The 14,544-nt window shown below is 41.3% G+C and overlaps 1 protein-coding gene across 1 annotated transcript in view; it reads right to left on the bottom strand.

The window, feature by feature from the left end:
• Positions 1–14,544, bottom strand: part of LOC126284133 (vacuolar protein sorting-associated protein 53 homolog) — a 150,136-nt gene that overhangs the window by 50,288 nt on the left and 85,304 nt on the right. The window contains exons 9-11 of the mRNA XM_049982844.1: positions 8,705–8,947; positions 4,213–4,374; positions 3,951–4,076 (exon numbers count right to left, since the gene is read on the bottom strand). Coding sequence (XP_049838801.1) covers positions 3,951–4,076; positions 4,213–4,374; positions 8,705–8,947 — 531 coding nt within the window. The remainder of the gene's footprint in view (positions 1–3,950; positions 4,077–4,212; positions 4,375–8,704; positions 8,948–14,544) is intronic.

Here is a 14,544-nt window from a genome sequence, read left to right as displayed (position 1 = left end):
CTTGCCTTCCTGTTGGTCCTGATTCTGAATTTAATGCTACTGCTGCATCTTATTGTCCGATCGATGAACAAGACACTGAACTTTTACATAATTTTCCACTAAACTATAGGAAAACTGCACAGGTTGTAGAAGCAGACCCTGACTTGAACCTTTTGTTGCACTACACCCGTACTGCTCGACTTCATTCAGTGAAAAACATTCAGAATTCTTTTGTGCAACGATATTCTGTTCATTGGCATAGCCTCTCCACCTAACATGGTGTGATTTTAATGCAAACTGACTCTGGACAATCGTGTGTGCTTATTCCCAAAGTGTTGCAGAAAGATCTGTTTTGATTGCATGTCAGCACTGTACTTGTCTGGGCATGGACGCCCACACTGAGTACATAACGTCACAAACGTTTTCACGTGGCGAAAGTCTCAATTGCTGTGGCAATCAGTGCATACTGACTTTGCTGGTCCTTTTTGGAACATTCGTTAGCTTACTGTTGTGGACTCTTTTTAAACATCTGATTTGCGGTGCCCATGAACGTGACTGCGTCACACTGTACCATTCAGGTTCTGTCATATAGTTTTTGTTTGGAAGTCTTGCCGATGTGTTGGTTAAAGAAGATGGACCACAGTGTATGGCTAATGTCTTTGAAGAGTTTGAACAGCTAATGGTAACACTCACCTTACCAGTGCTCCACTTCATCCTCAGTCAAAAGGAGAAGCTAAATAGTATGTGCACACATTCAAGCAACAAGTGACCGAATTACATACCTCCCAACCACAAGAGCAAGTGCTGCTCCACCTCATTGCTGTCAGAGCTTCTATATGGCTGGTGCCATCACACGCTGCTCCAGTTAGTGTACTCACTCCAGTACATGGCGCCTGCCATGCTTCACAAGAATCACTTTGTGCCCAATGATTGTCTTCTTTTCAGAGTTTGTGGTTGTACCAGGCACAGGAAGAGAGGAACGATTCTTTGAAATTTGCGTACTTGCATACATTTAATCCAAAGTTATGCTGTGTTGCTGCGCAGCCACCATAACCAGATTTGTGCTTCTCAACTGCAAGATTCTACCACAGATTTTCTGTATCCAGTTTCGCATCTTACAGGGATCTTGCAGTCAGTGAGGCCGCCCCTGGGTGCCTGTTGGCACCGCCTGTGGAACCGATGGAGCTGGACTCATAGCCTTCACCGCTACAGCAGTTCAACTTCCCAGCGCTTGTCCCAGCATCCACCGTAGACCGTGTGTTGTTGTGTCATCATCATCGTCACTGTAGTTGTCATCGCTGCCCTCTCCATCACTGCTCAGGAAGAGGATGATGTTCTTCTCAAAGCGCAAGATGGATGTTTTATGCACGACCAGAGGTACAGTGTTCGTCCGAGTTGGGACTCCCGGCTCCTTATGCCACCCAGCTTCCTTCCCCCCCCCCCCCCCCCCCCCACCTTCCCCCCATTGACATAAGATGGTTCCCTACACTGAAGCGATCGATGCAGCATTTTGGAGGGGAGGAATGTGCAGTCCTAAAGCATTGACTGCACACCGCGCAACGCAGTGCCACGAAGTGCCAACAAGAAAGTGCTGCTCAATGCACCAATGGAAAGAGCAGGCAGCATCACACCTCCAGGAAGACCGAACTCAGCATCCCATGTCAATGCTGATTTAATGAGCTGTCCATTGTTGTTTGACCACAGTGCAGTTGCAGTCTTCAAGAGCATCAGTACAGTAGTGAGTAATAGGAAGATGTTACCTAGCCTGCATTCTGCAAGTAGTAATATTAGCTAAACTACTTGCAAGTAGGAGGCACAGGAGCCACTTCATCAAGTTATGTTTATTTTCTTTTTCGAAATAAAGTACTGTATCATTTGAAAGTTTGATGTACAGATCATTTTGGATTCCTGCAACCGGCCATTGCAATTTCTCTTCTTCCTTCTGTATGTCGGTGCTGACTCCCACAGTAACTGACACAACACTTTTATAAATATCAACTGAGGTATTACATGTCAAGCGTATTACTCGGTTGACTTTATGTAGGTCTGCTGATGCATGTTGCAATTGCCTGCTGCTAGAGGGCTATGAATTTTAGCATGTAACTCCACCAGTGTCTAAGAAACAGAGTGCTGTAACTGAGTTTATAACTACAGAAAACATGCCTCCAAATCAAATCCATAGAAGAATGAAAACTGTGAGTGATGGTACTTTTATCAACATCAGTAATGTTTGGCATTGGGTTGTTCATGCTTGTAATGAAGAGAAGACCACAAATGGCAATCAGCGAGACTAATCGGAATCAGGTTGATGAATTCATCAGAGAAAATTGTCAGATAACACAGACACAGCTCTTGGGTAAGTGTGGCATTTTACGAGAGCGTGTGCAGGCCATCACTGCAGAATTCCAGAACAGAAATATGTATGCATGGTGGATGTCCAATCCTGTATGAGACAGAGGAGATGGGACATCTGTAAACAATTTATTCTGCATTTTTGGTGTGAGGGTGATAGTTTCCTTAACAAGATTGTGACAGATGATGAAAGTTGGGTTCTTGATTTTCAACCCAAAAATGAAGGAGCATCAATAGAGTTCCACCCCAATAGATCACTGATGTCAAATATGTTCAAGACCATGCCATCAGCAGGCAAAGTCATGCTCACAGTGTTCTGAGATGTTCGATGTGTGGTGTATTTGGAATTCATGTCTACAGGCACCACGGTAAATTCTGCAAGGTACTGCAAGACCTTCAGAAAACTCAAAGCACGAATTCTAAGAGTTAGTTTACACATGGAGAACCCTTTCCTTCAGCAGGACAATGTCAGACCACACAAAAGCACTGTGAAATATGCAACAATCTGACATCTTAAGTTCACTATCATCGATCATCCCCCATACAGTCTTGAATAAGCTCTATCCGATTTTCATCTGTTTCCAAAGGTTAAATAACATCTTTGAGGTCTTCTCTTTAATAGTGATGAGACGGTGCAGGCAGAGGTGAGGTTGTGACTTTGTCAACAAAGTCAGAAATTCTACAGAGATGGCATCAACAAACTGGGTTCTCGCTGGGAGAAATGTGTTCATTGCCTGAGTGATTACATTGAGAAATAAATATGTAGAAACGGAGAATCAAGTTGTAGAATGTTAGTAAAGTTCATTTTATTTAAAAATCTTTATGAATTTTTACATAAAACATTTGGAGGCATAGATTTTTTTTCAAAATTTTGACCTGTAAGAGAATATTATGAAAAGTATAGTTGCTACTCACCATATAGCAGAGATGCTGAGTTGCAGATAGGCACAACAAAAAGACTGACATAAAACAAACTTTCGGCCAACAAGGCCTTTGTCAAAAACAGATTACAGACACATGTACGTACTCACACACACATAACTGTCATATGTGTAAGAGTTGCATTTGCATGAGTGTGTATGTGTGTCTGTCATCTATTTTAGACACAGGCCTTGTTGGCTGAAAGTTTATTTTGTGGCAGTCTTTTTGTTGTGCCTATCTGCCACTCAGCATCTCCACTATATGGTGAACAGCAACTATCCTTTTCATAATATTGTTACATTACATCCTGGGTTTTCCATTGTTTGACCTGTAAGAGACATGCATGAATGAGAATAGAGTTACTTAACTTTTTTCTGTGATGACCATGTAATTTAATTTATTGTTTTAAGACTTGAACAGGCATGGAAGTGTTTCTGCCAGCAAGAACAATGCATGGAGTGTGAGGCTCTGCTATGTCTGCAAGCAGGTTCATGGCAGTCAATGTGTTAACTGAATTTCAATATTGTGCAACAGCTTCCATTGTAAATATGACAATTCTGGAAATAGTGCAAGTTCATTTGGATGTATCACAACTGAAAAACAAACTAGGGACAAACCACTTTTCTTATGATTCTGGTGAGCAGATGATTATACTCGCTACTAAATGAGACATAATGCAGTGATCTGTTCTTCCTTACTTGTGGAATACATCCTGTTCCTGGGACAGGTTAATCTTCTCAGCCAATCCAGGGTCAACTTTTTCTTTGAGCTTCTCTTCTAATTGCTGAGTTGTCTCCAGGCAATATTCTGCTGTTGTAAGTATACTAAAAGGAAATTAAATTTTTGAAATGAAGTGTACACCATAGCTTTTACCAGAGCACTAGAAACGTAATATGTTCATATAAATGACTTGCAGACTCGCACCAATAAAAATATTAATCTACTTGTGAACACACAAACCTGCAGACCCTTGCCTGTTCCTCCGGGGTGTATCTCGTTACTTCTCCTTCTTTCAGAAGGCTTTGGAAGTTTTGAATAAGTCCTGCAGTAGACAGCCCAGCTGATGATAGGTCTCTCAGGTCCCTCGTCAAGTTTGACATTCCTGATGATGGAGCAGCTAGCCTAAATGACAGACAAATTTTCTGATGACACATTCATGGGTTAAAAGACAATTAAGTTGAAACTTCTAGGCAAATTAGAACTGAGTGCCAGACTGAGATTCAACCCTGGAACCTTTGTCTTAAATCGGTAATTGCTCTACCGTCTAATTATTCGTGCATGACTCATGACCCACCATCACAGATTTACTTCCACCAGTACCTATAATGCAGAATGAAAATACATCCTAGTGATAAAGTTAATGATGATACTACATGTTCCTTGTTTTCCTCTCAATGCAAAACCACAAAAGATTGTTCTCTGAAAAAGAGAAGAAATAAGCAAAACCAACTGTTGTTACAACCACTGCAGTAGCAGAGGGCTAAAAAATTTGTTATTAAGGCTACAAGATCAATAGAATTGCAATCACAGGGAAAAAAGAGCTGGCCCTCAATTAATTCCAACCACATAATAAATAACTTCATTAAAAGAAGCGACTTCAATACACTTTGTAATCACATTTAAAAACATAGAAATTTAGTAAAGTAATGAAGCAAAGGACTATATAATTACAACTGATGCATGGGTATACATTGTATGACAAAAATACAGTTCATAAACAGCACTACAATGCTAAATATGATATAGTAGGCACACTAGCTACTTGTGTATGATACATCACCTGCAGTTGCAAGTGGAAAATGTTTAGATCTTTATTACAAAGCCGTTAACTTAAATCCTACACTACAGTAACATCAACTGAAAACTGTGTATAATACTTCTGAATCATTGCTGTGGTAATGAGTGCTGTATAATTTAATGAACCAACTGTGATTATAAATATAAGACTCTGGTAATAATGTTTTGTTACATGTAAATTGCAATTTGCTCCATGTCAGAATATGTCAATTTTTGTTAACTCTTCAGATGTGTTTACAAGATGAGTAAATCAGTATCTCCTAAATACGAGAGTGGTCATTAAATCAAATTACAAAAGATACCTGGTGATAGTGAGTGAAGGACCAGTTGTATTAAGCATTTAGTCTTCATAATCAGGCTCAGTGGCTAAGTGTTTAAGTGCCTGACTGCCAAACCAAAGCTTTGTGGCTTGATCACCAGCCAGCGTCAAGATTTTTTTCTGTCGCTTATTGCTTACTTTATATCTGGCAATGATTTACAAATGTGAAAACTGCCAAGTTGCATCACAGTTTGAAGCCATGGAAAACAGTGAATCCCGATGGAACTGATTTAGTATGTCAATACTAATGTCAGAGAAAGGCAATGGCATAGCATCTCCATTATTACCATGCCTGTAAGAGCACAGTGATGTTCAAAAGAATTTCTAAGTTGAGGAAAGCTTTATTTTTTTAATCAAGACATGTCAAATGCAAAATAAAACATGAGAGCACACTGACTGGCTCTCAGCAGCTAAGTCAGACTTCTGTAGAGCTAACAAAAAGTATCATACACAAGTAGCTAGTGTGTAAAAATGAAATCTTCTGATAACAATAGAGGAAATCTTCAAAAACTTGGGATTGACAAATCTGACGTGGCAAGCGTCTGAAATGTAATCTCCTGATGATGACGATGGAATAAGCTGTCAAAACTTTGAGACTGACAAATATGACATGGAAAACTCTGTGAAGCATTTATACATTAATTACAACTATACTGAACACAGAGATGTGTGATGTTTGCAACTTTAATGTTATAGCATTAAATATGTTATACCAGACAATTCCTGTAAATTGAAATGATTGTTTGATGTGGAGTGGTTTCAATACCTTCAAGCAATTATCAAACATGATTGTTTCTGATTACAGCTGGTAAATAGTACTTACCATAAGACAGAGGCCAGACAAAAACCACAAAAGTAACATATTTCTTATGTTCAAAAAACCACAGTTGACTGATGGCAGGACCACACAAATGTAAGAAATATGTTATATGAATGCGTGAAGTCTGCTCTTTTGAACATGACTGAAAGAACAGACAGCGTGCGTGATAGGCAGCTGCAATACATAAACATAAATTGGGAGGGGAAGAGAGGAGAAAGGAAAGGAGAAACTAACAATATCCTATGAATTTGTACGGAAACAGCAGTGGTGAGTGAAAATGCATCCCGGACCGGGACCCGAACCCGGAGTCTCCTGCTTACTAGACAGTTGCGTTAGCCACTGCACCACCTAGACACATTATTTAGTGCAAAGGCGTGGACTATTTTGCCACACTCCCCGGCTGATTAACACTCCTGGCTAGGGCTACCTGTCTGCAGTTCCCGTCTATGTCCTCTATGCTCGATAATTTTACACTGGAGGATGTAGATTCATTGCCAATTACATGTCTTCAGGTCCTAAGTATAAAAAAAATCGAAGAGGGCCAACCACTGACGACACCTTGTTAGTAGGTTTACTTTTAACATGAATGCTTGAAGATCTGACACAGTTGCAACTCTTTGGTTGAGCTCTGAATATGTCCGTGTTTAGTCCTACATATTTACTATGTAACTACTTTACCAATGTGTGCACACTGCTCAAGTGTTGCACAGCATGTAGTGGGCACATGAAATTTATATTACATAGATATCTAGCCCTGTAACTGTTCCCTTGTGAACTGAATAAAATATAGGTGAAAGGAGACGGAATAAATACACTCCTGGAAATGGAAAAAAGAACACATTGACACCGGTGTGTCAGACCCACCATACTTGCTCCGGACACTGCGAGAGGGCTGTACAAGCAATGATCACACGCACAGCACAGCGGACACACCAGGAACCACGGTGTTGGCCGTCGAATGGCACTAGCAGCGCAGAATTTGTGCACCGCCGCCGTCAGTGTCAGCCAGTTTGCCGTGGCATACGGAGCTCCATCGTAGTCTTTAACGCTGATAGCATGCCGCGACAGCGTGGACGTGAACCGTATGTGCAGTTGACGGACTTTGAGCGAGGGTGTATAGTGGGCATGCGGGAGGCCGGGTGGACGTACCGCCGAATTGCTCAACACGTTGGGCGTGAGGTCTCCACAGTACATCGATGTTGTCGCCAGTGGTCGGCGGAAGGTGCACGTGCCCGTCGACCTGGGACCGGACCGCAGCGACGCACGGATGCACGCCAAGACCGTAGGATCCTACGCAGTGCCATAGGGGACCACACCGCCACTTCCCAGCAAATTAGGGACACTGTTGCTCCTGGGGTATCGGCGAGGACCATTCGCAACCGTCTCCATGAAGCTGGGCTACGGTCCCACACACCGTTAGGCCGTCTTCCGCTCACACCCCAACATCGTGCAGCCCACCTCCAGTGGTGTCGCGACAGGCGTGAATGGAGGGACGAATGGAGACGTGTCGTCTTCAGCGATGAGAGTCACTTCTGCCTTGGTGCCAATGATGGTCGTATGCGTGTTTGGCGCCATGCAGGTGAGCGCCACAATCAGGACTGCATACGACCGAGGCACACAGGGCCAACACCCAGCATCATGGTGTGGGGAGCGATCTCCTACACTGGCTGTACACCTCTGGTGATCGTCGAGGGGACACTGAACAGTGCACGGTACATCCAAACCGTCATCGAACCCATCGTTCTACCATTCCTAGACCGGCAAGGGAACTTGCTCTTCCAACAGGACAATGCACGTCCGCATGTATCCCGTGCCACCCAACGTGCTCTAGAAGGTGTAAGTTAACTAACCTGGCCAGCAAGATCTCCGGATCTGTCCCCCATTGAGCATGTTTGGGATTGGATGAAGCGTCGTCTCACGCGGTCTGCACGTCCAGCACGAACGCTGGTCCAACTGAGGCGCCAGGTGGAAATGGCGTGGCAAGCCGTTCCACAGGACTACATCCAGCATCTCTACGATCGTCTCCATGGGAGAATAGCAGCCTGCATTGCTGCGAAAGGTGGATATACACTGTACTAGTGCCGACATTGTGCATGCTCTGTTGCCTGTGTCTATGTGCCTGTGGTTCTGTCAGTGTGATCATGTGATGTATCTGACCCCAGGAATGTGTCAATAAAGTTTCCCCTTCCTGGGACAATGAATTCACGGTGTTCTTATTTCAATTTCCAGGAGTGTATTATTTGTTTCACATGAATATATGGATAATATTTGAGAAAAGTACATTTTAAAATATGAATCACATAAAAGAATTAGATAATGGTTTTCAGGTTTTTTAATGCAATACCATTTCTGTCATAAAAATTATGTGATGTGACCAAAAAAGAAAATGAAAAATAACTAATTTATATTAGAGCCCAGTAAAAATTTTATAATGAGCTAGTATATATGATATGTGCAATTCAGCCAATGCAGACAAACTCATGAAAAGTTGCACACACAGAGTTATAAATACATACTTTGGAAGGTTGTTCTGTAACAGCTTTACTGCATATTCTCGTAGATACTTCTGAAAAGTGGCTGTGAGTCCTAACATGGCCTCTCCAGTACTGAGTTGTGTGCACTGTACCATGCACTTTTTGTAGAAGACAAACAAATCAGCACATGATGACATCACAGCATTTCCAGTGCCATCATTTATCCCATCAGACTGTTGCTCCTTTGTTTCTTGAATGAACCTCTCGATAAGTTCAGCCAAATTCCTGTGATATCAAGTTGGACAAACCATTATATATCACCTTATTTAATGTATTCAATAAATTAAATTTTAGAAATAATTCAAAAGCCAAGATCGCTTAAATACTACTACACTGATTTTATATTAGCTGGTCTGTCTCATGTATCGTTATATCGAAATGGTTTATAAATGTTAATCTACATTCAGATCTGATGGTGGTGTGTTGAAACTGGTTAACCAGTAAACAGTATTTAAATGATCTTGACTTTTGAATTATTTCTACAACAGTGTGATTGGCCCACTATGCACTCTGTGTTCACTGGAAAATTAAATTTTTATGCTGAATGAAATGTCCTCTCAGTCAAAAATTATCAAACCTATTGCTTTTTAGAAGCTGCACACACACATATAAGACTGCTCTTGAATATAGAATCAAACAATAGTGTGAATAGAATGAACAGTCCATTCGGTGACAAATATTATGTAATAATACTAATGCTAGAATAAGCAATAAGTGAGACTAATGATTTGCGGAACAGAAAATCAGGTAAATGTACAGCATAAAAATAAGATAATAGGAGTATTTGGAAAGCTAAACAACACATTGTTGAATTGGTAAAGGCAAAACACTGGATGAATCAAAAATGACTTTACAACTTTTAAATGATATAGAAAATTATTGAGATAACTTACAGAATCGGTAGAGGTGTCACTCTGTATAACTTCAAGTTTCACGTAAAAGTGTCAAGTGTAATTTTGGTTCAATGTGACTACTAATCTTGATGTGACAAATATCTCAGTGGTAATCAATTTCTTCCTACACTTGTTTTCAGAAAATTGTGCGGAACTTGTGCAACAACAGCATAGATATGATTTTTGAAGCCAGCTAAACTGTTTGTTAAGGTAGGAATATACACTAGGTCTTTAATGAAATCCCAGAGAAATAAATCCATTGGTGTCAAGTCTGAGGAGCAAGGTGGCCACGTGACTGGCCCTTCATGGCCAATCCACCAATCTGGTGTAAACACCTATGCAGTACTCGCCAGTCTTTTATGGAATGCCTGTCTCGCAGGACGCAAGTCACATTGTTTTTTTTTTTTTTTGGACTGTGGGTAAAGCACTCCCTAATGTTTTTGACGTAATTGTCAACACATTGATGACATGGTGATTTATCATTTTGCAGTGAACAACAAACTATCTCAACAAAGGTACCAAGAGTGAATTGTAGGCCTGCTTAGAGGTTCTTTAGTGTATTCAATGCAAAATGTATACTCAAAAGTTGTTGCAGAATTCTTTTTATGAAACCATAACAACAGCAAGCATGCTCCTCACCAGTGAAAGTAGCCATGTGGTCCTGGTGGGGTAACAGAGTACTGCCACAAAAAGTAATGGGGGATCTCTGTCAAGTTTTTTTGAATAATGAGGAAATGACATTCAATGACGAACATCTAGGTCATTTTGTGATTACAAAAATCTAAGAGATTGTCAGAGAATGGGAACTGTAAGAAGAAAGGAATGGTTTTTCTTTGAAAAATTATTAGGAAAAATTTGAAAAGCAGTATTTCATATCCAAATTACAGCCATAACTGCACATTTTGTACGAGCCGATTACTAAAACTGAGAGCCTTCCCCATGAACCATGGACCTTGCCGTTGGTGGGGAGGCTTGCGTACCTCAGCGATACAGATGGCCGTACCGTAGGTGCAACCAAAACGGAGGGGTACCCGTTGAGAGGCCAGACAAACGTGTGGTTCCTGAAGAGGAGCAGCAACCTTTTCAGTAGTTGCAGGGGCAACAGTCTGGATGATTGACTGACCTGGCCTTGCAACATTAAGCAAAACGGCCTTGCTGTGCTGGTACTGCAAACAGCTGAAAGCAAGGGGAAACTACGGTCGTAATTTTTTCGCGAGGGCATGCAGCTTTACTGTATGGATAAATGATGATGGAGTCCTCTTGGGTAAAATATTCTGGAGGTAAAATAGTCCCCCACTCGGATCTCTGGGAGGGGACTACTCAAGAGGACGTTGTTATCAGGAAAAAGAAAACTGGCATTCTACGGATCGGAGCATGGAACGTCAGATCCCTTAACCAGGCAGATAGATTAGAAAATTTAAAAAGGGAAATGGATAGGTTAAAGTTAGATATAGTGGGATATGGGTTAAAGTTAGATATAGCAGGAGGAACAAGACTTTTGGTCAGGTGAATACAGAGTTATAAACACAAAATCAAATAGGGGTAATGCAGGAGTAGGTTTAATAATGAATAACAAAAAAATAGGAGTGCGGGTAAGCTACTACAAACAGCATAGTGAATGCATTATAGTGGCCAAGATAGACACGAAGCCCACGCCTACTACAGTAGTACAAGTTTATATGCCAACTAGCTCTGCAGATGATGAAGAAATTGAAGAAATGTATGATGAGATAAAAGAAATTATTCAGGTAGTGAAGGGAGACGAAAATTTAATAGTCATGGGTGACTGGAATTCGAGAGTAGGAAAAGGGAGAGAAGGAAACATAGTAGGTGAATATGGATTGGGGCTAAGAAATGAAAGAGGAAGCCGCCTGGTAGAGTTTTGCACAGAGCACAACTTAATCATCGCTAACACTTGGTTCAAGAATCATGAAAGAAGGTTGTATACATGGAAGAATCCGGGAGATACTAGAAGGTAACAGATAGATTATATAATGGTAAGACAGATATTTAGGAACCAGGTTTTAAATTGTAAGACATTTCCAGGGGCAGATGTGGACTCTGACCACAATCTATTGGTTAAGAACTGTAGATTAAAACTGAAAAAACTGCAAAAAGGTGGGAATTTAAGGAGATGGGACCTAGATAAACTGAAAGAGCCAGAGGTTGTACAGAGTTTCAGGGAGAGCATAAGGGAACAATTGACAGGAATGGGGGAAAGAAGTACAGTAGAAGAAGAATGGGTAGCTCTGAAGGATGAAGTAGTGAAGGCAGCAGAGGATCAAGTAGGTAAAAAGAAGAGGGCTAGTAGAACTCCTTGGGTAACAGAAGAAATGCTGAACTTAATTGATGAAAGGAGAAAATATAAAAATGCAGTAAATGAAGCAGGCAAAAAGGAATACAAATGTCTCAAAAATGAGATCGACAGGAAGTGCAAAATGGCTAAGCAGAGATGGCTAGAGGACAAATGTAAGGGTGTAGAGGCTTATCTCACTAGGGGTAAGATAGATACTGCCTACAGTAAAATTAAAGAGACCTTTGGAGAAAAAAGAACAACTTATATGAGTATCAAGAGCTCAGATGGAAACCCAGTTCTAAGCAAAGAAGGGAAATCAGAAAGGTGGAAGGACTATATAGAGGGTCTATACAAGGGGGATGTGCTTGAGGACAATATTATGGAAAAGGAAGAGGATGTAGATAAGGATGAAATGGGGGATACGATACTGCGTGAAGAGTTTGACAGAGCACTGAAAGACCTAAGTCGAAACAAGGCCCCGAGAGTAGACAACATTCCATTAGAACTACTGACGGCCTTGGGAGAGCCAGTCCTGACAAAACACTACCATCTGGTGAGTAAGATGTATGAGACAGGCGAAATACCCTCAGACTGCAAGAAGAATATAATAATTCCAATCGCAAAGAAAGCTGGTGTTGACAGATGTGAAAATTACCGAACAATCAGTTTAATTAAGTCACAGCTGCAAAATACAAATGCGAATTCTTTACAGACGAATGGAAAAGCTGGTAGAAGCCGACCTCGGGGAAGATCAGTTTGGAGCCCATAGAAATGTTGGAACATATGGGGCAATACTGACCTTACGACTTACGTTTCTAGCATTTGTAGACTTAGAGAAAGCTTTTGACAATGTTGACTCGAATACTCTCTTTCAAATTCTGAAGGTGGCAGGGGTAAAATACAGGGAGTGAACGGCTATTTACAATTTGTACAGAAACGAGAAGGCAGTTATAAGAGTCAAGGGACATGAAAGGGAAGCAGTAGTTGGGAAGGGAGTGAGACAGGGTTGTAGCCTCTCCCCGATGTTATTCAATCTGTATATTGAGCAAGCAGTAAAGGAAACAAAAGAAAAAAATACTCGGAGTAAGTATTAAAATCCATGGGGAAGAAATAAAAACTTTGAGGTTCGCCGATGACATTGTAATTCTGTGAGAGACAGAAAAGGACTTGGAAGAGCAGTTGAACGGAATGGACAGTGTCTTGAAAGGAGGTACAAGATGAACATCAACAAAAGCAAAACGAGGATAATGGAAAGTGGTCGAATTAAGTCAGGTGATGCAGAGGGAATTAGATTAGGAAATGAGACACTTAAAGTAGCAAAAGAGTTTTGCTATTTGGGGAGCAAAATAACTGATGATGGTCGAAGTAGAGAGGATATAAAATGTAGACTGGCCATGGCAAGGAAAGCGTTTCTGAATAAGAGAAATTTGTTAACATCGAGTATAGATTTAAGTGTGAGGAAGTCGTTTCTGAAAGTATTTATATGGCGTGTAGCCATGTATGGAAGTGAAACATGGATGATAAATAGTTTGGACAAGAAGAGAGTAGAAGCTTTCGAAATGTGGTGCTACAGAAGAATGCTGAAGATTAGATGGGTAGATCACATAACTCATGATGAAGTATTGAATAGAATTGGGGAGAAGAGGAGTATGTGGCACAACTTGACAAAAAGAAGGGACCGGTTATTAGGACATATTCTGAGGCATCAAGGGATCACAAATTTAGCATTGGAGGCCAGCGTGGAGGATAAAAATCATAGAGGGAGATCAAGAGATGAATACACTAAGCAGATTCAGAAGGATGTGGGTTGCAGTAAGTACTGGGAGATGAAGCAGCTTGCACAGGATAATGTAGCATGGAGCACTGCATCAAACCAGTCTCAGGACTTAAGACCACAACAACAACAAAACTGAGAGAACCCAAGAGTAGTTACAGTGAAGAAAAGCTGAGATGGAATAAATGAACGAAAATTTAGGCCAAGTGGGTGGCGAGAACCAAGGACATGTTGTAGCACTAGTTCCTGCGTGCAGAGTTCTGAGACACTGATGTCTGGGGGAAGAATCCAGATGGTATGTGTGGTGAAACAGGTGCCGAGGTCATGAATGTCATGTTGTAGAGCGTGATCTGCAACAGGATGTTGCAAGTTGCCAGTATATACCCTCTGCCTACGCCCAATCATCCTAATTGATAATTTGGTGGTAGTCATACCAATGTATAAGGCTGAACGGAGTTTACATAATAGGTGGTATACGACGTGTCATTTTGCAAGTGGCTCTCCCTTTTATAGTATATGTTGCCACTTAGAGGGCTATTATAGGTGGTGGTAGGAGAGCGCATAGCGCAAGTCTTGCAGCGGGGACGATCACAGGGGTAGGAGCCATAGGATAAGGAGATGTTTGCAGAAGGATCACAAGGTCTGATAAAAATATTGCAGAGATTGGGAGGGCGACGAAAAGCTATTCTAGGTGCAGTGGGCAAAAGTTTAGACAGAATGGATCTCATTTCAGGCATGATTTTAGGAAATAAATGCCCTGTCAAAGCAGCCGATTAACACATTCCAGACCAGGATAATACTGACTCATCAATGGTGTGCTCTGAAGCTGTTTTGTGGAGGGATCAGCAGTACTAGGATT

The sequence above is a fragment of the Schistocerca gregaria genome, chromosome 8 (genome assembly GCF_023897955.1).
Source record: "Schistocerca gregaria isolate iqSchGreg1 chromosome 8, iqSchGreg1.2, whole genome shotgun sequence".
NCBI lineage: Eukaryota > Metazoa > Arthropoda > Insecta > Orthoptera > Acrididae > Schistocerca > Schistocerca gregaria.
The sequence above is the reverse complement of the archived record's forward strand: the minus strand, read 5'-3'. Positions and strand labels throughout refer to the sequence as shown.